The sequence below is a fragment of the Silurus aristotelis genome, assembly GCF_946808225.1.
Source record: "Silurus aristotelis genome assembly, chromosome: 10".
In the NCBI taxonomy this organism is placed as follows: Eukaryota; Metazoa; Chordata; class Actinopteri; order Siluriformes; family Siluridae; genus Silurus; species Silurus aristotelis.
The window spans coordinates 10,022,563-10,045,911 of record NC_139583.1 but is presented as its reverse complement, the minus strand read 5'-3'; the positions used below and the strand labels follow the sequence as shown (position 1 = coordinate 10,045,911).

The 23,349-nt window shown below is 37.9% G+C and overlaps 1 protein-coding gene across 7 annotated transcripts in view; it reads right to left on the bottom strand.

Moving 5' to 3' along the window:
- Positions 1–4,270: 4,270 nt before the first annotated feature.
- The window catches only part of tspan9a (tetraspanin 9a), a 222,632-nt gene continuing 203,553 nt past the window's right edge, over positions 4,271–23,349 (bottom strand). For all 7 annotated transcript variants that reach the window (XM_083551978.1, XM_083551981.1, XM_083551980.1 and 4 more), the window contains 5 exons: positions 21,898–21,972; positions 15,169–15,270; positions 14,629–14,760; positions 11,857–11,940; positions 4,271–8,333 (listed from right to left, as the gene is read on the bottom strand). In XM_083551978.1, the coding sequence (XP_083408104.1) occupies positions 8,262–8,333; positions 11,857–11,940; positions 14,629–14,760; positions 15,169–15,270; positions 21,898–21,972 (465 nt within the window). In that variant the 3' untranslated portion in view covers positions 4,271–8,261. The remainder of the gene's footprint in view (positions 8,334–11,856; positions 11,941–14,628; positions 14,761–15,168; positions 15,271–21,897; positions 21,973–23,349) is intronic.

The window sequence follows — 23,349 nt, the reverse complement described above, 5'->3', positions numbered from 1 at the left end:
CCATGCAACAAGCCAGCTGAATAGTAGGTGGAGGATTCGACGCCGTTACTCCATCGATGCACGCCAGAGAATTACTACACAATGTGCCCCTCTCCTGTATGGCCAGTGAATAATCCTGAAGCTTTGCTCCATTGTTATACTGTCACCAGGACTGAGTAACGTGTGCAGAATGATACAGTGATGCAGACCGACAAATCTGGCATACAGAACATTTGATGGCTGCTTCTAATGTTTCACATTCAAGACAGAAAAACACTGTTCAGAATTGAACTTTAAATTGAACTGCCATAGACAGAGTATCCTTTAAATGTCATAATCTGTCACTGGCCCTTACCATTATGTGTTATTTAAAAATCATCATAAGAACTCTGAATCAGGCCCAGAGAGAAAAGAAATAGTTTAGGCAACTCACACACAGTCTTATCATTATATTTCAAGGTGGAACTCATGACATTTGAGTTTTGAGTGTCAAAGATAAAAAAAAAAGGGATTATAAAATTACAAAAACAGAAATATTACATGGGATGGCTTAACTGATGACAAAATGTGATCAGAGACAGAAATAAGTATTTACTTCCCAAACAGCTCATTAAAATTTAATCTAATAGTGTCTGATATTCATTTAGCTGGTGCTTGTTTAAAATTCATTTAGGTATTTATATCCACAACATCATCAAATAATGATGTGCTAATCTCGACTTGACAGAAATATGTGCACTATTAATTTAAAAAATGCAGTGCGATGTAATGGAACTGTTGAAAAAATGGTAATTCAAAGCGATAAGTCTTATCAGACTTATTCTACAGTACTACCACTTATCCTATATTATCCTACAGATAAGGAAACTTAGTTTTAAAGACTAGCCAAACAAGCAAACAAGGAGGAGACTGTTCCATAAAAATCCTGAAATATGCTGCATCTGTTCCACTGTTCCCAATGTATATTAAACACTATCAATTGTATTCTTAAGGGAAAACTTTTTGAACTGTATTATTGTTCACAGCTTTAATAAGCCGTAGTGTAGCATTTCATTTAAAATGTGTAATGTCTCTTATGAACGGGGTTCTGTTATGGTTCTGCATTTCATTTGCAGCAGGTCTCTCCAGAGTAGTTTAGCATTGTCTATGTAATTGGCAGAAATCAATCAACATGCTTATAAATAGCAACACATTTTATTTTCCTCATGTTACTGAGGATTTAAGAGTGGGGTAAACAACTTGTGCTTGTGTGCACTGCAACTGAGAACGTATTTTTAGTTATTCATCCATTATATTTTTACCCCATTTTCTCACAGATCCCACCCACTAGCAATAACTAGCACTCAGAGAAGGATAAAGCTTTCGCTGAGCCTGCATCACCTGCATCATTTTAAAACCCGTAACCATTTTACTCCAAAGGGGCCACTAAACACACCCCGAATCCACGTTTCACTCTTTTCAGCTGCACCATTTTGGAATCATTAAGCACCTCATTTTACTATCTTTTCCTGGAAGTTTCTCTATGGATCAGTCTTCGGTACTAAATGACACATAACTGGTAATAAATTTGGCTTTTCTAGACCACCAGTGGCTTGAAAATCACCTGAAAAGGTATTCCAACAATATCATAAGGATCAGGACTAGATAGCTAATCAAAGAAACAACCCACATAACTGGGAGTGGTGATGTTAACCTTTTAGAATCTCGCACTGCACCACGCTGTCTGAGATCCTCCAGCACTGCTTGACTGGTACCACCTTCTTTTAGAATGAGAGGTAAGTACACTTCAAGGCTCTTCTCCACCGAGGTGGTGGAATGAACTTCCCCTAGATATCCATACAGTGGAGTCCCTGGCTATCTTCAAGCGACAACTGAAGACCTACCTCTTCCTGAAACGCTTCAATTAGCACTTTTTAAGTTTGCCTTGTAGATTTCAAAAGTTATATTTATATTAAGTTTGTAATCGTGTGTGCTAGTGTAGATTTATTCATTGCTAGAGACTCAAAGCAATTTTGTACATCGCTCTGGATAAGGGCCTCTGCTAAATGCCGCAAATGTAAATGTAATATCTGGAAATTATGCATGATAATAACAAGGAAGCAGCAACATAGACATCCTGAAAGGATACCCCTCACAGAGTGGCATGACAAGGGGCTTTTTATGCAGTGTCATGATTGACTACTTCACAAATCAAAAGTTGGTCTGACAGTGACTTCCATTCTAACTACATATTAAATGGGGCAAAGTGGGCACAAAAATGTCATTACAATTCAGTTCAATTCATCCTTATTTGTATAGCACTTTGTAAAGCAAATAAAAGCAGCAATAAAAAAAGTTTGATCCTTATAATTGTAAGTTGGTCCCTAATGACCAAGCCAGTGGCAACTGTGGCAAGGAAAAACTCCCTAAGATGGTATAAGGAAGAAACCTTGAGAGGAACCAGCCTCAAAAGGGAGTCCCATCCTCATCTGGGTGGCACTGAATGTCCATTAATTACAGTTAATTGTTGTTGAGGTGTGTTGAGGCACTTAAATGCAAACTGTGATCCATTGTAGTAGACTGTTGTGATTTATTGCAGTCCAAATTCATCCTCAAAGTTCTTGTGTTGCTTAGTAACTTCATGGATCTTCACGCTGTTGAGGTGGAACCATCCCCAGCTTCACATAATGGATTTCAATTGAAGAGAATTCCAGCCAGAGATAGGGCATCGGGATGATTCAGGCAGATCTAAAGAAAGAAAAGGGACAGGATCACTGGTCTCTAGTACCTCAGAGGCATGTTTAACTCTCCAGTTTCTACTTTCTACTACAGATTAGACAATCAGGTGATATGACACTGGGTAGGGATTAACCACAAAGTAACTCCAGAATCATCTGCCACCAATGTTTACATACAGACTAATTACAAGAGAATCCAGATTGATGTATTTGTACAGTGTCAATACATTGTCAGAGTAACCCTACCATGGCAATGTCTTTGAATTAGGAAACAAAACTCAATTTCATCTGGATGATGTGATGTGAGAATATGCTCCCTGTGTCACCTCAATACTCCTCAGACTATGAACAGCCTTAAGATCAATGAAGTTGATGGAACTGATAGACATTTGTTGCCACTCAGATGAGGATGGGTTTCCCTTTTGATTGTGGTTCCTCTCAAGGTTTCTTCTTCATAGCATCTCAGAGAGTTTTTCCTTGCCACATTTGCCACTGGCTCGCTTATAAGGGATAAACTTAAAGGCACTTACCTTGTAAATTTAAACTTTATAAGCTTGTTACCTCTGTAAAGCTGCTTTGGGGCAATGTCCAATGTTAAAAGCACTATGCAAAAAAGTATATGAGGAAAAACTTTATCTGCTGATTGAGGTTGTGTGGTTTGACAAAAAAGAAACATTCTTTAAAAACTATTTTAAACATAGACATGGACAAGAACATAATGCTTCCCAAAAATAAACAAAAAGACTTCTTGGATCAGAGCAATATCTTGTTTGGGTCTGATATCAAAGAGACTCTAAGATCCTAATATTTATCTGGCCGGAATTGAAACTTAATGTGTTTAGCTGTGACATTGCTATCAAGTAAGTAAGCTGATGTTTTTGGTTGTAAAGCATCCTGTCTTAAGGATTTCCTTCAGGAGCACGCTCCATGGTGCATTTTAATGAAAGGGAACTATTTAGGCATCATTCGATGCGAGTCATGAGGTACTCAGATGCCTGCTAGGAGTCTGTGGTGTAAAAGTGTTCCTACCAAAAGTTATGGGTCTTGGACTGTGGGACCAAGACACTGTGACCTAAATGTGCCACTTGGACAATCCTTTTTTTGTGTGTCTCCTGTTTGGAGAGTGAAGGCACATTAAATTTAGTTGGTTTACAAGTCTGGCAGAGCAGCTTATCCACACTTTGTAAGTGACAGGTAATTTGGCTAGAAAAGGAAATGATGGAAAGCTGAACTGAAGCTAAACTCGAAGTAGGCAGCATGGGGTTGTGTAGCGTTCCACCAAAATCTTCGCACTTGTAAGGGGAGATTAGAATTTATTTAGCTTTGAAACACAGGAAACCTGTAGCTCTACCCTCAGTAACAAGCTGCCATGCAGCTGGCTCCATATGGGCGTACATGTGGTCTGACGTGTATGAGGCGAAAAGAAGGAAGGGAAAGATGGCAGAACGACAAATTGGAAATACCACATCATGCATCACTTAGTGACTTTGTTGAAAGCTTTTTGGCATGCATACTCACACTTAGGTAGGACAGAATCACATTTGAGGATTAGTCACTAAAAATAAATGACAGGATTTTGCGACCCACTCTCCTTTATTTAAAAAATACTAGGATTTAAAGAATGACATTTAGTGCACCACCTAACATAGATATTTATAGTGCTTTACATGTAGCAAAAACTCCACAGGACAAAATCTGGTTTGGCATGAAATTAGATGTGCCAAGACAGCATGACATTAAACACCTCACTCAGGAGCTTCAACTTCAACTCTAAAACATAGGCTAGCACTGGGTCAGGACATTAATAGAAAAATATAGATATGGCAGAAATGAGTTGTCCAAATCCCTATTTTCTAACCAAGTTAGTCATTTACTGGCAGTGCTTCAAAGAAAGAGTGGAACATGTAGATAAGTTATATTGTATAATGATTATTTAGAAGTGTTACATATATAATGCTCCTTTGCACATAAGAATACAAACAGCAACATGGACAAAACACTCTCAAAATTACAAGTAAAAAAATCGAATAGAAATAAAATGACAGGGAAATGAATATAAAATGAGTTGAAATGATATTTGAGAAAATTATTTCCTAAAATGTACAATCAGAAAAGCCAAACTTAGTTTGTCCACTGTCCAGTGCCTGTCAAAGGTTTTAGAAAACCTAGTCTTTTATGGTTTTTGAGACATATGCATGTTCCTTTTGTTTATATGCAGCGAACATGGTAAAAAGGTAAAAACATAAGCATTGGACAGTGAATGACTGTAAAAATGATCTTTGGACAGATTAGTCCAAATTTGACAACTTTGGCACTAACAGAGAAACTTGATAGAGAATAGGAGAGAAGATGTTAGCAGACTGTCTCTCAATCAAACATGGAGGTGGAAGCTTAATGGTTTGGGGTTGTTTTGGAGCAGGGAAGATTGGAGCCTTATTTCTGGATGCCAAGAGTGTGTAAAGCTGTTATTCCTGCTAAGGTGGGCTTTTTTCCAATGAAAATAAAGTTTAACATCTGTACATTTATATATTTGTTTGGTCAAATTATATCTACATACTGTGTTAAATTACCAATTTGTTGCATATAAACAAAAGAAACCCGCATGTGTCCCTCAAAAGCAATAAAAGACGAGGTGTTTCCAAACTTTTGATAGGCAAAGAATATCTCAGTGTTAAACCAGTAATAATGGCTATTGATGAACTAATGACATATAGAGCTTAGCAAAGTGTGAAGAACAGCTCAGTAAAAAAACATCATTTATAAAAGATTACAATGGCTATATCGGCTTTAAATCATATCGTACACTCAGAAAAGCCAATTGTTAAAATATAATCACTTCTTGAATGTGCAGAAAGTATTAGTCTATTAAAAATATGGCCGAATCTGAAAACGCAACAGAAATTAATTCAAAAGGACAATAATCGTGTGCCTTTTCAAAAAAATATAACCGATGCCAATTTTCTTCACATAGTGGTGACCTTGGATTTAAAAGAAAACTAATAGAAAACAGAATAAAATAATGAAAACAGCATATGGAATAAAACCAGACAAACATGGCAACCAATATACAAAAAAAAAAAAAAAGCAAGAATGCAAAAATGAGATAACCCTGCTTAACAGGTTTGGTTTCTCCTTGTGCAGTTCGATATTACAGAAAGTTTTTCTGAGACTACAAAGCAAATTAAAGATAAAGATAAACACATGCATCATTTTCCATTGTTATATCTGAGATGTTGCGCAGGAAAAACACTAAGTGTAGGATGGCAGTAAGGGATAAACTGAATGATTTATAAAATCCAAACCTCTTGGGGCCACAGAGTTGATTTTGTTTTTGTGTGATGTCATACCTCATTACAAAATCACTTTAATAATGTAAATGTAGGACTGTAGTCTACTTTGTGTTTATGTTTATAATAAGTCTACTACTGTGGAGGCACTATTACAGTGAGAGCTTATATACGTACGTATGTCTTACCTCCTTCCTTTAAACCAATATCAGGGGAAAGCAAAGGCCCACCATGTAAAAGATTTATCATGAAAACAGTTCAGTTTGTATTATAAAGCACACAATTCCATACAAATTCTGAGAAAATTAATGTTTCTTATAAAACTGTGACTCTAGGCTCAAGGAACCTTATGACACACCGCTCCGTGTTTCTCCGTGCTTCATCTACTGCAGCTTTTAGTCTGCTGTGATTTCAGCTCAATGCCAATCCCAATCAGCCCTGATATTCACAAGGTGTTAGCAAGCTGGACTTATTGTGTTAGAGTCTGCACCGTTTCTTCGTCATAGTTAATCTTTCTCCTCACGTCCTTATCCTCTTATGAACCTCAAACAACATCTCACATAGCAGCAATGCATAGTGACAGCGGTTCTATACTCATCCCAAGCAGAATACAAATTTTGTCCATTTGTCTGCATATCAGGATAAAAATCTAAACTGCTGACCACCTCTGGTCCCTGGATTGTATTAAACCAATTTTTCCCGCCAAACTACAGTAAACAGCAGTTCTGTGTTTTGACTGATATCCAATTAAATGAGTGGTGTTTTTTGTTACTGTCAGCACAATCTGCACTATTTCCGAACATTTTAGGGGAAGGCAATGCTATCTGAGTTCTGAGCTGGATAAGAGATAGCTGTTGACCCTTTTTCTTGCCAGGATGTTAGACAACAATCGCAGTCTGGACAAAATAAATGATGGTCTGCTGGACAGCAATTAAGCCCTTAAAAAAAAAACCTTAAGCTAAAAGCACTGTCATTGATCTTGTACTCTCCTCTAAGGAGAAGCAGGTAGAGATGACAGATTTAGATGCTAGAACTGTATCTGAACTAAAGGTACAAATACAAAACCAGCTCATCTAAGAGGAATGTCAGCTGAAATAGAAAGTACTATAAACTTTGTGGCATATCCTAGCCTTGAAAATGCTTGAATAAAAATATAAACAGATGACGGGCATAAAGAGGGAAAAGCGTGAAGAGTATTCAGAAACAGACAAAAAAACCTCTGTCCTCTGATGATCAATGGGTCATGTGCACATTTCATAGCTCTGAATGAAACGTTAACATGCGAAAGATGACTCGACCTTCACTTATGTGAGATTTCTGACTATTAGAACAACTAGAAAAAAAAACTGTACAGCACTGGCTTTAAAGTGTGAGAGTAGTCTTACTAAGCAGATGTTAATCTGAATTTAGACAAGGCATTATGACGGTGTATTCGGGTACTTCAACATGTGGAAAAGGGAGAAACATCTGCAGTTGTCTGTCCTCCTGATGTGACGTTCAATACACACTTTAATTTTCCGACTTACTTACATCTGTTTCGAATCATTCAGTATAAATCTGTGCTAGTGCGTAATTAGAACAAACCAAGTCCTTCTCTGACCATCTACAGCAACCCAGAGTCCTACTCAGCAAACTCAGGAAACACTTCACTCCTCTGATGCATAAAGATGAGCATTAAAGGACTGGGGTAGAAGAAGAGAGAGGGAAAAAAAACCCAGCAAAAACAAACAAAAAATAATCGTCCACTAAAATGACAGCGGTTTCCACCTAGCAAAAAGCTGCAAAGGCCAGGATGAAGCCTTCTTTCATTTTCATTGTCAAGGGAATTTGAACACGTGAATAACATTTAAAAAGCACACCACTTTTGGGATGGCATGGTTAGTCTTGTATAATATCTTCTGCTTTCCTTGCAGGGTGAGAATTATACATTAGTAGAGCAATGCAGTTTATTGATGCCATGATATCCTCCTTCCTGCAATTGTTAGTCAGTTCAAGCATACAAATAAAACAAGTTCTAAAGGAGTAGGAAAAGGGACACAGCCAGTACAGGACTTCCTGGCCAAAGAGTCTGAACTCCTTCCTCTCTGTCTCTCGTTCTCTTTGGCAGGTGAATGGTGTCACAAGAGAGAAGTGAAAGAAGAACAAAAGGGACGCATGGTTGTTGTCTCTACAGGGTGGTTTGGGGAGAGCAGGAGATAAGGTTAGGAGATGTAGAAGATCTTAAGGAGATTTTCTTCCAGTATCAGTCCCATAAGCCTCTGCCTGTACTGGAGTCCAGCTAGGCATTGTACTTCTTCCCTGTTCTGTGGATCTGGTGAAACAACGTCATGGAAAAGGCCATACCCAGGAGCTGCAAAACAAAGAACAGATCCAGAATGTGCAGAGTAAGATATAAGGAGTCAACACACATCTCAAACACACATACATGCACACACACTTCAAACAAGGTCAGCCCAAACACACAGAATGCAAACAAGGTACACACACAGCTCGAACACAATAAATGCTGCTGAACACTGCACTTTGAATACAAGGTTTGCAAAACGTGGATTTATATGGAGAACTGACATGAGACTTGGCTCAGAAACAGCTCAAACACACACACACACACACACACACACACACACACACACACACACACACACACACACACACACACACACACACACACAGCTCAAACAAAGTGAATGCTGCTGAACACTGCACTTTGAATATGAGGTTTGTAAAATGTGGGATAAAGTAGAGCACTGATGGAAGACTTTGTAAACACACCTTATCTGATTCACAGGGGAAGAAACTGGTGTTCCCTCACATTAGTGTTTTGCATTCAAGCTATTTTTCTGCCTTCTCGATAAAGTAATGTGTGTTGTAGAGAAGCATTATGCCAATGAGGGGAAAAATTGAGGTGCACTATGGACATGCGGACGCTTTGAAGTTTCCATTTCAAACCGTCCTGAATTCACACATCAAAGTCTACAGACGTCTAGCAGCCATTATCTTAAAGTAGCAACACGTGTTCTTTATTATACATCAATCACTCTCGGTTTCCTTCTGCATCTTAAATTTCCTGTGGATAAATTTAAGTCCACAATTGTATATAATTACCATATATGGCCAATTATAGACTGATAACTCAGTAAACCACTGTCAAAAAAGAGCAGCAAGATTAGGGTTTCCCTTTTCCTCTATCACACATGTGACATATTGTAAAATTTATTATTAACTATATACAATATATAAACAATTGTTCTGGGACACCTGATTTTCCCGGCCATATGTGGGTTTTTTTATAAGGGCGCTCTGATTGATAGGTCACAGATCATATTGCACGATAATCGCGTTGGGAAGTTTGATCAGCGGTCTCTAGAAAGGCCGATCCAGAAGGGCAGATAAGATGATGCAAAACTTGCCAGACCAATTTTTGCGAGACAAATGGCTTCACCGGTCTAAAAATTCTACAAGGTCTGTGAAAAAGAAATACAGTAAATTAACAATCTGTAACATGTGTACCAAGAACATTCTATGAGGCGGGAAGCAGCCAAAACACCACCAACCTTAGACATTTCAAGTTTGGTCACTTAAAGTGATATGCTAAATAGTTTTTAAAGTTGGCTAGCGATAAGAGAGAGGGACAATTTAACAACTCAAGTGCGACTCACTCAGCTGTCTGTAACAGGGATGTCTCGAAGGACAGTAAGAAGCATAAAGAAATATTTGACAAAATAATGGAATTCATAAGAATTGATCATCAGCCACTGTCCATTGTGAAATACGAAGGGACTCATGTCTACTTGGATTTACGTTACACCAATGGTTCTCAATGTGTGGGGCGCGGCCTTCTAGTGGGAAATAAAGACATGACAGGTGGGGCGCAATGAACGGCAGGATTTATATATATTTATTTTTTTGTGTTCTTCATTAATCTTCATTTGATTTTCTCTATAAAAAATAATGTTCATACACTCAAAGCAACAACGACCAAACAATAAGGTCATTAATGCAATTTTCTCTATTTTTTAACTTGGTGCTATTTGATGTTATTTATCATGTATCATAAATAAATGAACAGATTGATAAATAAAAGGCTTCAAATAGACCCTGTAATCGGTGATCGGCATTGGTTATGTTCAATACAGCTTCCAGTGATCGGGGCTCGGTATTCGTTTCAAAAATCCTGATCGGAGCGCCCCTAGTTCTTTTCCAAACTTTTATCACAATGCTGAAGGCACACAATTGTATAGAATGTCTTTGGATGCAGCAGCATAAAAGTTTTCCTTCATCTGAACTAGGAGACCCAAACCTGTTCCAGCATGACAGTGTCCCTGTGCACAAAAGATATGCTTTGCATGGGTTGGAGTGGAAGATCTCCTGCTATAGAGCTCTGACTTTAACCCTATTGAACACCTTTGGGATGAATTGGAACGCACCCCAGGTCTGACTTTACCAACACCGTTGTGAATAAGCACAAATCTCTACAAGCACACTCCAAAATCTTGTGGAACATCTTCTCAGAAGAGTGGAGGGAATTAAATGTGGAATGTGATGCTCAAAAAGCTTAAATACTTATGACCAGTTTTCCGCAAACTTTTGGCAATATTGTGTATTAAGGCTTTTTGGTACATTCAAATTAATGCTAATTGTATTTTCTTTGAAGCCACGTCACCGAAACCTGCCAAGACCAAGCGAGAAGAAGGCGAGGTGTCAGGCAATGTGATTGACAGGTAAGTAGAGTTCTGATTGGTTGGGTGTTAAGGGCTCACCGCATTTATTTTTCCTGTGATTTACAGCACCTGGGCTGCCACAGATATAGAGTTTTCACCCCTGAACAGATGTTTTATTGACAGCTGCCAACATACAGGCAAATTGAACCAAACATTAAAAAGTGTTCTGCAAAATCATTGACTTCATCTTCAGCAGGTCAAGTACAATACATCAACCTTTACATTTAAGGTGCTTTATAAGGTTTAACTACAACGGTGATGTCAAAGTGATTTATGCAGTGTCATGTTTGTCAGCGATTATTGAATGTCATGGACGAGATTACTAAGAGTATAATATGTGATTACTGAGAGTTTAAGATCTGATTATTCATGTGATTTTTGAGTGTATGAGATGCAATTACTGAGTGTGTACATAAAATAAAATTCCTGAGTGTACACTCAGTGTGTGTGGAAAAAATCTCTCATGAGATCAGCAGTTTATGAAATACTCAAACCAGCCCATCTGGCACTGAGAACCAAGACACAGTTGAAGTCACTTTTGTTTTTCCATATTCTGATGTTTGATGTGAACATTAACTGAAGCTCCACAGCTCTACTATTTTATGCATTGTGCTGCTCTCACTTGATTGGCTATGTGGATACTGCATTAATGAACAGGTGCAGATGAGCACGTGTTTCTATTAAAGTGCGCAGTGCCTGTATAAACTGAGACAAGTGTGTGTAGTGTGTAAAAAACTGATAAATGTCCATCAGGTTTGAAAAGATCTCTGGATAAATGTGAAAGTGCATTTTTTTTATGGATGCTTAGAGTAAGGCTGAGCTTCTCCTGAGCATAAACACCTACTATATTATTTATTTTACTATAACAAGATGCTACGTCTGACACTAGAACATTAAAAATATGATTTGAAAAATGTAAATGGCTCCCAATGGTCTGAATGCACTGTTTTTTTGCTGACTGTGCAGCTGAATCTGAAAACTAAACATGTACTGACTGCACTCACCACTTCCAATGTGGCACATAAAAAGATGGAGACAGGAACACACACATGCTTATGTGGACAGAGATACAGAAACACCCCCCATACTACATAAACACAAAAACAAACATTACAAATAGACCCACATGCTTACTGCCACAAATAGTATTACCTGGACGACCAAGATACACATGGCAATAGTTCCGAGCAGGTGCTTGTTATCATCCAGCCAATCCTCCACCTTCTCAAAGCAACCCTGCAACAATCACACAAACACATAATATTGACTTCTAGAATAAACTCATAAATACAAAGGCATTTTAAAACATAGCATGCCACTGCTGTACATTATCCATATATTGATCTGCTAGGGTGAGCATTCTGTAGCTCATTCAGGCAGCAGTATGAATTTACAGCCCTAGTAGGTGAGAGTAGGTGAGCAAATGGATACACATGTTTTTTAACAAACAAGGAAGACTAGCTTAACATATCACTAAATAATGACATCTGCAACGCTCGTGTGATAAATCGTTAATCAGCTTGGCTCTGACTGAAAATTTGAAGAGCTGGAGAATTAGTTTTAATAGTTTTAAGGAACAGTATAATACAAATGCATTGGCTATGTGACATACTGGGATATAGTGGACAGCGTGAACAATTGGAAAAGAAAAGGCCGATTTCTTGCTGCACTGTTCACATAAAATCAATGAAAATAAAACAAAAAAGGTAAGGAGCTTGTAGAATCCTGAAATTTTTAAAAACACATTGACACTAATAATACACATAATTTTTTCTGTCTGTTTTTTAATAGAAGGGATTAAAAAGACAGCTTTTAGAGCTGCTCAAACATGAAAGGAAGCTTTTACCGATCTCTGCATTTCATTCAATATCATTCATTAATAATAAAAAAGGTTTCAACCCCAAAAAAGATAAAAACAATGCAAATCTAATTTCATGCAATATTTGAATGAATATATAAATTCCTGATTCACAAACCATATGCTTCCTAGCTGTCTGTTCATATTTCCTGTATAAGCGTTCACATAACCAATAATTCTAGACCACATATTTTAAGGTATTCACCCTATTTTAATACACATTTCGAAGTGTGCTCTTTTCAAATAAAGTGAAAAATCAAACATTGATGTTGACTCCAAGGAGAAAAGCTAAGAATATATCAGCTGGACTATTGTCAGAGCACAGAATCGCCTCCAGTTTCACACGAGATACATGGAGCAATTAATATTCTGGGAACAATCTGCCTTAACAGGGGGTCGGAAACCATCTTTTTAACCACTCTGCCCTCCAAATCCTTCCCAACATACTAAATGCAAATAAGCTGAGTGGCAAACACTGAAGCTGCTCCTTTATGTTTGTAGAACAGGCTGTGGCATGAGAGTACAAGTTTGAATAAGTAACCAGAAAGCCTTGTTTATGCACTCAGAATGCCATTTTAAAGTTTATAGCACTCTAAATGAATCTGCTGTGAAATTATTTGCAAGCTCACCCACACACTCGCAACTTACCGGCATATTCATGTAAAAAAATACCCGAAGAAATAAATTAAATCCATCTGTCAATCTTTTTTGTATACATGTTTATCCTTGTTTAGCTGCATTTAATATGATAAATACGTTTTAGTACACTTCTAACGCTTTCCGCTTCTGTAATGAGTGAATTTTCCACTGGGTTAATAATAATGTGATCGTTTGAACAATTAATCAATCGAACAATCAATCAATCGAACAATCTATCTATCTATCTATCTATCTATCTATCTATCTATCTATCTATCTATCTATCTATCTATCTATCTGTCCGTCCGTCCGTCCGTCCGTCCGTCCGTCCGTCCGTCCGTCCATCTATCCATCTATCCATCTATCTATCTATCTATCTATCTATCTATCTATCTATCTATCTATCTATCTATCTATCTATCTATCCATCCATCCATCCATCCATCCATCCATCTCTCTGCCTGGTTTCTACAAAACCCAGTTACTCTTCATGCTTGAAGATTCTTTAAATAGTCTCTTTGGTGAAATGCTTTGCCCCTTAAGTTGTAATCAAACCCATGGCTTAATAAGTGAATAAATTCCTTGGGACAGGCAATATCTGCAATTTAATAAACATTCTCCAAAACTAACATTTAATGATACAAATCTACAAAAGCTTTCATTTGTGGACTCCGAAATTTCTCCCTGGCAACATGAACTCATGAGCTGTGCTTGTGCTAGAAACACGTAGGAATGAGCGAGTCGAGCATCCACAAAGCTTTTGTTCTTCCACAAGCTGCGAGACATGAGTGGTGTATTAGAGTATAATGTACTAGAGGCATGACATGATGTGGATATCTGTAAGAAATTGGATGTTTTTTTGTGAATTTGATTCTTGTTTTCTTACTTACAGCTGCACAGAAGAGGCAGACTTGATTCAAATGGTTTCATATGAGCTGTACTGCCTTCTTTTTTAACTGCCTTCCACAACACAGTGGTGACAGGTTATTAACCAGCTCAGTAACAATTAGAAATGATCAAAAGCTAATCACGCAGATTAAGCATTAAAAGAACTGTGAAAGAAGTCAGTGAAAAAGTGCTGTTCATGGATCATCATCAATCTAGTCTTAAAATGTCTTAATTTTGTATCCATATATTAATTTGCTGGTGTAAGCATCCTCATCTTTAGGTTTGAACACCTTTCTGCTGTAAAAGCTTAATAAGCAAAAATAAAGAATATTTCTTAGCATAATAGTTTAGCGCTAACTTTTTCTTTATTTACCTTGATTTGAACTAATCAAGAAAGACAAGCATAATGGCTTTTGCTGTAGTGATGGCACACTATCATCACGATTAAATTATTCTCACTATATATCCAAGCTTTGGTATTTGGAAAAATCCACGTGATCCCAAACACACTACTGTTTTGTATCCTCTTCACCACTTACCCGCTTCCAGAACTCGTTGGTGACGTTGCGTCCGCAGTCCTGATAGTGTTCCTGGCAGCATCGGTCAGGCACCACCTTCTCTTTCAGAGCCTCATGCCAGTCTGTAAACCCAGTCACGCCACAACACTTCCACTGTGCAATGCCGAGAAGATAACAAAGTGACAAATTGACAAAGTCAATATTACACAGCTGATGAAAAAGAGAAGAAAATAGCCAGAAAGCCTGCCTGCAGTTCTCCAATATTCCTTCTGTCTTACCCAGCAATTTCTCACTTCAGCTAGTCTCTTTTAGATTCTTGCAAAAAAAAAAAAAAAAATCATGATTCAACTGTTGTCAGATGCTGCCAGTGGCTTGTTGTTGGTCTTTTGAAATTCAAATGTACAGAACCCTTTCTTGCTTTTGGGTGCCTTTACTGAAATCTCTACTCCAAACTATTTGTCAAAAAAAAAAAAAAAAAAAAAAAAAAAAACACAATTGACAAACTCTGCTTGGAGACAATGTACTGATGCTACAGATCAGAAGTGCAATGTGTATGTGTACCTCAGCTTGGATGATATTCCAGGCGTTCTTCAGGCCGACATTGTTTTCTGAGTAGTACAGAGACAGGCCATCTTTCAGATCCTGCTTTGCATTCTTGCTGACCTAAAACAGCAACAAAGCCAGAAATAAACATCCATCATTCATCTAAAACTTAGCACTAGGAAGAAAAACACAGTTAGCCGACAGATACAGCATACATTTGGATAGAGATGCATAACGCATTTAAAAAATATTTGGCTCTAAGTGGTGCATTTCTAGCCCACTACAGTATATATAATTTATGCCATTAAATTATCAGGTGATGATTTGGCCCAGTGAGCACGTAGATATGAAATGAGCTATAAAATTGGTACAATTTGGTACAATTCTCCTTACTGGCTGCTGTGCCCGGACTGTGTTAAATACATTTCTCATCAGTGGGTTTATTATGTAACTATGAAACTGCCATTGGGTATCAAATGCATAAACCTATTTGTTCATATTAATATCACCATTAATCAGAGGCATTACCAATGGGTTCTACTAGAAAAATCCAGCTACAAATGCACCTTAACCAAAAAAAATTACAGTGTTGCTGGTATGATGCAGAAAGCCAACAATAATAGTCAATAGTAATGATAAAAGACAAGGAGGGCTCTCGAAAGAGGCACAACGCTGTTTATGAGAAGATATTTCGGTGTTCGTATGCTGTGTGGATCCATATGAACCCTGCAGGCTTTATCAAACTTGATTCTGCTGAGAGGTGAGAGAAAAATGAGAGGAGGACACACAGTTACAATCTCACCCATCAAAAGACCTAAAAACCTCTGACAATTCTTATTCTCATTATACAGAGACAGTATTAGAACAAAACAGAATACACACTTTCTCTCTCTCTCTCTCTCTCTCTCTCTCTCTCTCTCTCTCTCTCTCTCTCTCTCTCTCTCTCTCTCTCTCTCTCTCTCTCTCACTTTGCTTATATTTGACAGAGAACACTGTAACTGCACTCATAGCAGATCTGAATAGTGCTACTGGCCTAAAATACATGATAATGGCTTCTGCTTCACAACTGAACAGAAGCGACCCAATTACCCCAGCGTGTACTGCACAATCACTCTGCTCTAATACAGCCTATTTACAATTAGCCTAGAGCCATGAAGATTATACTTATACTATCATATCTGTGAAAAACACGCTGCGACTGAGCTGTGTATTGTAAACTAAAGTGAAGGCAGAGATATGCAATTATACCACAGTGCTGCTGAGTTCTCAATTCCAATGAAAAGGTATGGCTTCATTTTCTACAACAGCTCTGTTTAGACAGTAGTGTTCGATGCCTGGAACAGTTTATATTAAAGCACTTGATTAAGTGTGTGTTTATAGTACCTTATGCAGGAATGTCTACATAAACATATGTGTAGCAAAAAATTATGACTGTCAACATATGAAGTGTATTAATAGAGAGAGAAAAGAAAGAAAGAAAAAAAGAAAGAAAGAAAGAAAGAAAGAAAGAAAGAAAGAAAGAAAGAAAGAAAGAAAGAAAGAAAGAAAGAAAGAAAGAAAGAAAGAAAGAAGTTGCTTTACACATTTCAGCACAGTGAAATTCTTTATCACATATCCAATGTTACAGTGCCCCTGGAGAGGGTTGGTGACTGCATTGTGTTTCACTGCAGTGTTGCCATGGTGTTCCCCTGCAGTGTTGGCACATTTGGGTCCGCTGCACTGTAGGCCTGGCGTTTCACAGCATGGTGTTTTACTGCACTGTTGACATTGGGGTCTACTGCACTAAGGATGACAGGAAGCCTATTTCTCTAGTTCCTTCATCAGGGGGCATAATGCATCTCCTTAAGTTAGAGTTCAATTTATTGACAAACAAATGCAGTGATCATTAGTTTATTTTATTTTATTTTATTTTATTTTAGTTTAGTTTATGCATTGATGCATTGAGTTTATTAGCTTGACCGCTGGTAATGTTTAAACAAACTGAACTCGAGCACACACTCAATAAAGTACAGACAAATGTGTGGGCTGCTTGTGATTGTTGCATGTTTGCTTAGTGTTCATTTCTCATGTTAAAGTTTGGACACAGACATGCAGATGTTGGAGATTGCTGAGTAGTGTCTGGACAGTGTGACTGCTTTTATTGCAAGTCAGTTGGGCTCTGTCGGATGCAACGCCTCTGATACTAATTAAAGCTAATGTCAGGTTTGTCACACCTGCCACCTCTACCTAATTTGAAATACCATTAGTCCCTAATTAGAGCATTGATCTTGATCTTGATATGGCAGGAGTGAAAATGGGGTACTCGGTAAAAGTGTTCTGAGTAGGAACTACTGATTAGGATTTAAAATTTAAAAGTCTTACATACAATATACACTACATGGGCAAAAGTATTGTGTCATATGACTTTTCTGGCTATATGTGGTTCTTCCCCCAACTTTTACCACAAAGTTAAACTTTTCCCTTTACTCAAACTAGGAGACCCAAACCTGTTCTAGTATGTCTATGTCCCTGTGCACAAAGGAAGCTTTGTGAACATTATGCTAACATGGGCTGAAGTAGAAGATCTAAAGTGCCTTCTCACCCTACAGTACCTGACTTTACTAACACCCTTGTGGCTGAATGAGCACAAATCTCCAAACACACTCCAAAATCTAGTGGAACATCAGACAACCTGAGTGGAGGTTATTATGAAGCCAATAAGGAACAAAATGTGGAATTAATTGTTAAAAAAAACACACATGAACCTTTTGTCAATATAGTCTGTTACCTACAGTATGTAGCATATTACTACAGTATTAGCATCTTGAAAACTATTATCTTGGTTTCATTTGTGTCTGAAAGTATCTATATTCAGTGCTAGGAGTCAAATTATGTGATTTTTAATGCGTATAACTCGCAAAAACATAATTTTTTAGATGGAAATGAGAACCTTTGAAAAGCATTACTCAAACAGCTGGCCAAACAAACAAAACAAAAAAAAAATCTATGAATAATATACATGAATAAATAATTAAAAATTTGAACAATAAGGCAATGCACTAGTTTCCAATTAGCTAAAATAGCCACACAGTAGAACTGATGCACAAAACTATACAGGCAATTAGCATTTCGGAATGAATCTATCTGTGTGAAAACAAAACACCAAACATGAAAGAAACCAAGAATAGACTTAAGCATTCAGACCAAATGAGAAAATACCGTATCACTTGGAATGGGATTTGAAAACAACTTTGATTTAATTTCCTCTACTTTTCATATACTTTTCCCCAAAGTGCCTCTTCCAAAATATATACTTGGCTTGCATCTCGTCTGTGGTGCTAGACTATATTTTCCACTCTAACATGGCAATACCAGCAATGATTCCTACTGGGACATTGTAAGGAGCTCAAAGGCTCAGACACTTCTCCCCTTATCTGACTACAGCCTACATAATGCATAATCAGCAATACCTTATTCTAATATCATGACTTCGCAGATACTTGATCAGGATCAGGCATATCATTTAATTAGACAACATCGCTGATCTTTTACAGTATTTATTTTCAGTCTGTCCTGACAAACACGGGCACACAGGCAATATGAGATTCCCAGGAGGGCACAAGCAGTAATATCACAGAATCCTTTCTGAATTAAAAATACATGAAATCTGCACAGATCACTGACCAATGGCATGGTGCACTGAATCTACAAAGCTGTACACTAAAACAAAATATGTTGCTTATGACTCTGCTCTTATTAATGGTATAATATCCATTACTGAGGTAGCCACATCATTTTATGCGCACATGCACTATACCCGAGCCTGCTGCATGCTATGAAATTAAACTGCTTTTTAGAAATTAAAGGTTTACCATTAGTGTCTAAACAGGGTTGTTAACCCACACATTACCCCAAAGCCCTACTGGTCTAACAGCTGAAAGAGAACTGCACAGGTAATACGACACATCTGTCTGTAAGCCAGTGGCAGAAAGTGCTACCCTAGCATGTTTCCCATAAAAACAGCTAATATGGCTTCATTTGGCCAGGGTGCAGTGCCACGCATGCTGGAAAGAGGTCAGAGGCATGAAGATGGATGCTCTAATCTGGTGCCTGGCCTCCACCATCTGCTGCAATCAGATGGCAGGTCACCACAGGGTCACGTTTGCATGTGTGTGTGTGTGTGTGTGTGTGTGTGTGTGTGTGTGGGGGTGTAATATCTCACTGTAATCCACAGAGAGTGTGTTTAGTAAGTGTCAGGGCCAACTGTACCTGTGACTTCACCTCGCTATCAAACACAGCCATGACACCATAAACAGATGGGACACTAATTGTCAGTCATCTTGTTGTCTCTAGCTCTTTTAAAAGTCCAGATAGGTTGCAATTACTAAAGCAAAGCAGCCCTAATTAAACAATCAGCCTTTTTTATTCTGAAAGTGTGAGTCATGGCGTCAATTGTTTCTATTAATGGCATTTTATATGCTGCCATTTAGGCTTCATCTCAGCCATGGTTATAAATAGCTCGCGATTTAGATGTCAAATGGTAGGACAAATAAGAATTATGGCTCTGGTAGAGAAACAAATGCATTCACAAATCCTTCCTGTATGTCTTATTTTTCTTTAATACTGTGTGACCCCCTCTGGTCACATACATATTTTTCTAGCCAAATTATGACATCATATCAGAGACTGACATCAGCAATAAGGCATTAAAGGTGTTAGCAGGAATGCGGCTTAGAGACATTTAAAAGCTAATAAAGAGAAAGACACATGGCTGTAATGCTACTTTCATTACGCTTAGAGCAAAATATGGACATAATCTGCACTAAGGCTTTATGGCTAAAGCAACACACACATATATATAAACACACACACTGAAATAAATACACACTTTATTAGAAACACTATTCTAATACTGGATGAGAAAAAAGCATCTCTATACCATTACACCACCTCCACCATCTTGGAGTGTTGACACAAGGCAGGATGCATCTATGGATTCACGCTGTTGGCACCTAAATACCATTTGTGTTCCTCAGCAAAAAAATAAGATTGATCAGACCAGGCAATGTTTTTCCAGTCTTCAACTGTCCAGCTTTTGGTGAGCCTGTGATTTCCGTTCTTGGCTGATAGAAGTGGAACCTGATGTGGTCTTCTGCTCTTGTGGCCCTTCCGCTTCAGTGTGATTCATTTTGAGATGCTTTTCTCCTCGCTATAATTGCATTGAGTTGTTATCTGAGTTACTGTAGTCTTGCTGTCAGATTGGACCAGTCTGGACATGCTCCGTTGACCTCTCTTATCATCAAGGTATTTCTGTTTGCAGAACTGCCACTCAATAGAATGTTTTATTTTTTTCTTTATTGCACCATTTTGAGTAAACTCAAGAGACTGCTGTCTGTGAAAATCCCCAAGAGATCAGCAGTTATACACACGGTCAAAACCAGCCCATCTGGCACAAACAAACATCCCATCACTGATATCAAATCCTTCCTCGTTCTGATGGTTAATGTGAACTTTACCCAAAACTTTCGATGCAAATCTGTATGACATGCTTTATACTGCAGCCACATGATTGGCTGGTTACAAAGTTGCATAATTTTCTCCTAAAAAAATCTTTGTCAGTGTAGTTAAAAAGTTAAAGAAACAACTTTTAGGCCACGAAGAGACAAAACATCTACCTGCAATATGTAACAGATAGAGAAGAGGCAGAAAAGAGAAGATAGAGAAGAGGCAAAGGAACACAGTGACAAAAGAAACAGTTGTGTTCATTCATTAAGAATGTAATTTCTTGATAAATAGACATTTATGTTTGCCAATATAAAAAAAAAAAAGCAGAGGGTTTAAATTTTTTTATTACTTATGTTAAAGCAATATACGAATATACTGTAGTTCCTATCTTATTTGCTTGCACGGAGCTCTGGCTAATCAGAACGATGATAATAATCACATTCAACTTTCACAAAGAGGCTGACTCAATCACTATACACTACAAGCAGCCATGCTATAAAGTCTTTTATCTACCTCCTGATGAAAAAATGTCTGTAGAAGCTATAAAGTTCCTAGTGACCTATAAGCAGAGATAAGGCTACAGGGAATACAGTATTTCCCTCTGACAGAGCATGCCTCTGAGACAAACACAACCCCATCTCTTAATACATTGTGGGTAAGTGAATTACTTTAGCCCAGGTTAGTGGGGTGACTGAACAATAACCTCCCAGAAGGTCTTTAACAGATCCAACACTTTCCCTGAGTTTTACAGCGTGTGAGAAAAAAATAAAAAAGTTTAGATAATATGGTCTTTAAAAAAAAAAAAACAGCCTGAGGGAGGCTGGTGCACTTCAGAGGACTGCATTTTGAGCATATGTTGTATGACACTTGCTTCTTCATCCAGACACTAATCCTCCAGCGATCCTAATGTCAAGAGGTTAGTATGTGCTGCCCTTTAAATTCTAGCTCATGTGTGCAATGTCATTAGGAAAAATCCGCATGAAGCTGCACCTGTAGGCTCTAAGAGACCGTTTTAGTCCAATACCTCAGCAGCAACTGGCCAAGATTAGGTTGCAATGTATAGGTGATCTTCGACCATTGCAAATAAATTTCCTCAAGGTTTGCAACCTCACAAATGAAGAACAGATAACGTCGGAAATCTCTACCGACAACTGGAGCAACAGACTGAGCGACAATAATCTCTACACACTCTGACAAATTGTGAGTATTTTTATGTGCAAGACTGTGGACTTGATTGTATTGGATTTCAGTATAAGATCTTACCTTATCGGAGAATGTGAAGAAAAGAATGAGCAGAATCAGCTCGGCCAACAAAATAATCAGCAAGACAATGAAGAACTGCAAGTAGGAAAAAAACACAGATGTATCATTAAGTTGGAGAGAAACAAGTGAAGGGCAGTTCAAAAAGTTATATTCAAATGAATCATCCATTAAACACACACACTGACTTCCCCTCACTCTCTTGCTGCTAAATATTTACGAAGTCTTCTACACAGGATGAGGCTTCTAGGGAGTAAGTATTAACTCGGCGAGTTGATTCACTTCTTATTCATCATTCTGCTGATTGTAGCTGGTCGAGGGCATGCGAGCAGCAGCTTTAGCGCAGCTGGACGCCTGTAAAATGTTTGTTTACTGCATTTTTGTACTGACAGGTTAAGTCGATTGGTTTTTTCCCCATTTCATAGATACTATTGAAAAACAAAAAAGCTTATTTACCTGTGTGTCTACTATGTAATGGAGAAAATAAACAGCATTGTTGTGTCACTTTTATGTTTTCATTTCTGTCACATGTAAAATATATGCTGGAACGAATCTGGGGATGTGAATTTCATTTTATTCCAGGAGAGGAAGCACAGAAATGCATTCGACTCATCTCCAGCTCTAGGTTCAATCTTTCATGTTGAAATCTATTTATTCGTCCCCTGAAACCTACGTGACTGCACAGTGACACACCAGTTTAATCTTTTCACCCATTGTCCATTCTATCATTGTCCATTTTCCTAAGGTCTTAGTATTAATATCACAAGTAAATGGTGTTCAAAAAGAGCGTCATACTTTTAGTGATCATGGCTACAGTTTGGATTGGAATATAAAATACAAGTAAAATTATACATAATCACACAGGGGAGACTTAACTGTTTATCCAAATTTTTTGTATTTATTTTTATCCCATCTTTTTTCTGCCAGTCAAATTTAGTCTGTTGGTAAAAGAGCACCACAGGACCTGTACTTAATGCATTATTTGATAGTGACACTGTCATGGTGCTTTTTAGTAGCTTTTTTTGCATATCTGTACTTTACTGAAATGTTTTACTGAAGTAAAGGAGGCCTTTACTTTAACTTCACTACTTTTTAAAGTCAGATATCTTACTTTTTATAAAAACTTATCTAGTCAAGCATGCAGCAGGCCACCAATTAGTGTCAAGCACATGCTCTGTTTAGAACAAGCTTCGATTGGTGGTATCTACAAACCCGATTCCAGCGTTCCAGTTTTCTAAGTCTTCAAATTTTGATCCGTCTGAACACAGAACAGTTTTCCACTTTGCCACAGTTCATTTTAAATGAGCCTTGGCCCAGAGAAAACGCCTGCACTTCTGGATCATGTTTAGATATGGCTACTTTTTTGTCCTATAGAGTTTTAGCCGGCAATGCCGAATGGCACGGTGGATTGTGTTCACCGGCAATGTTTTCTGGAAGTATTCCTGAGCCCATGCT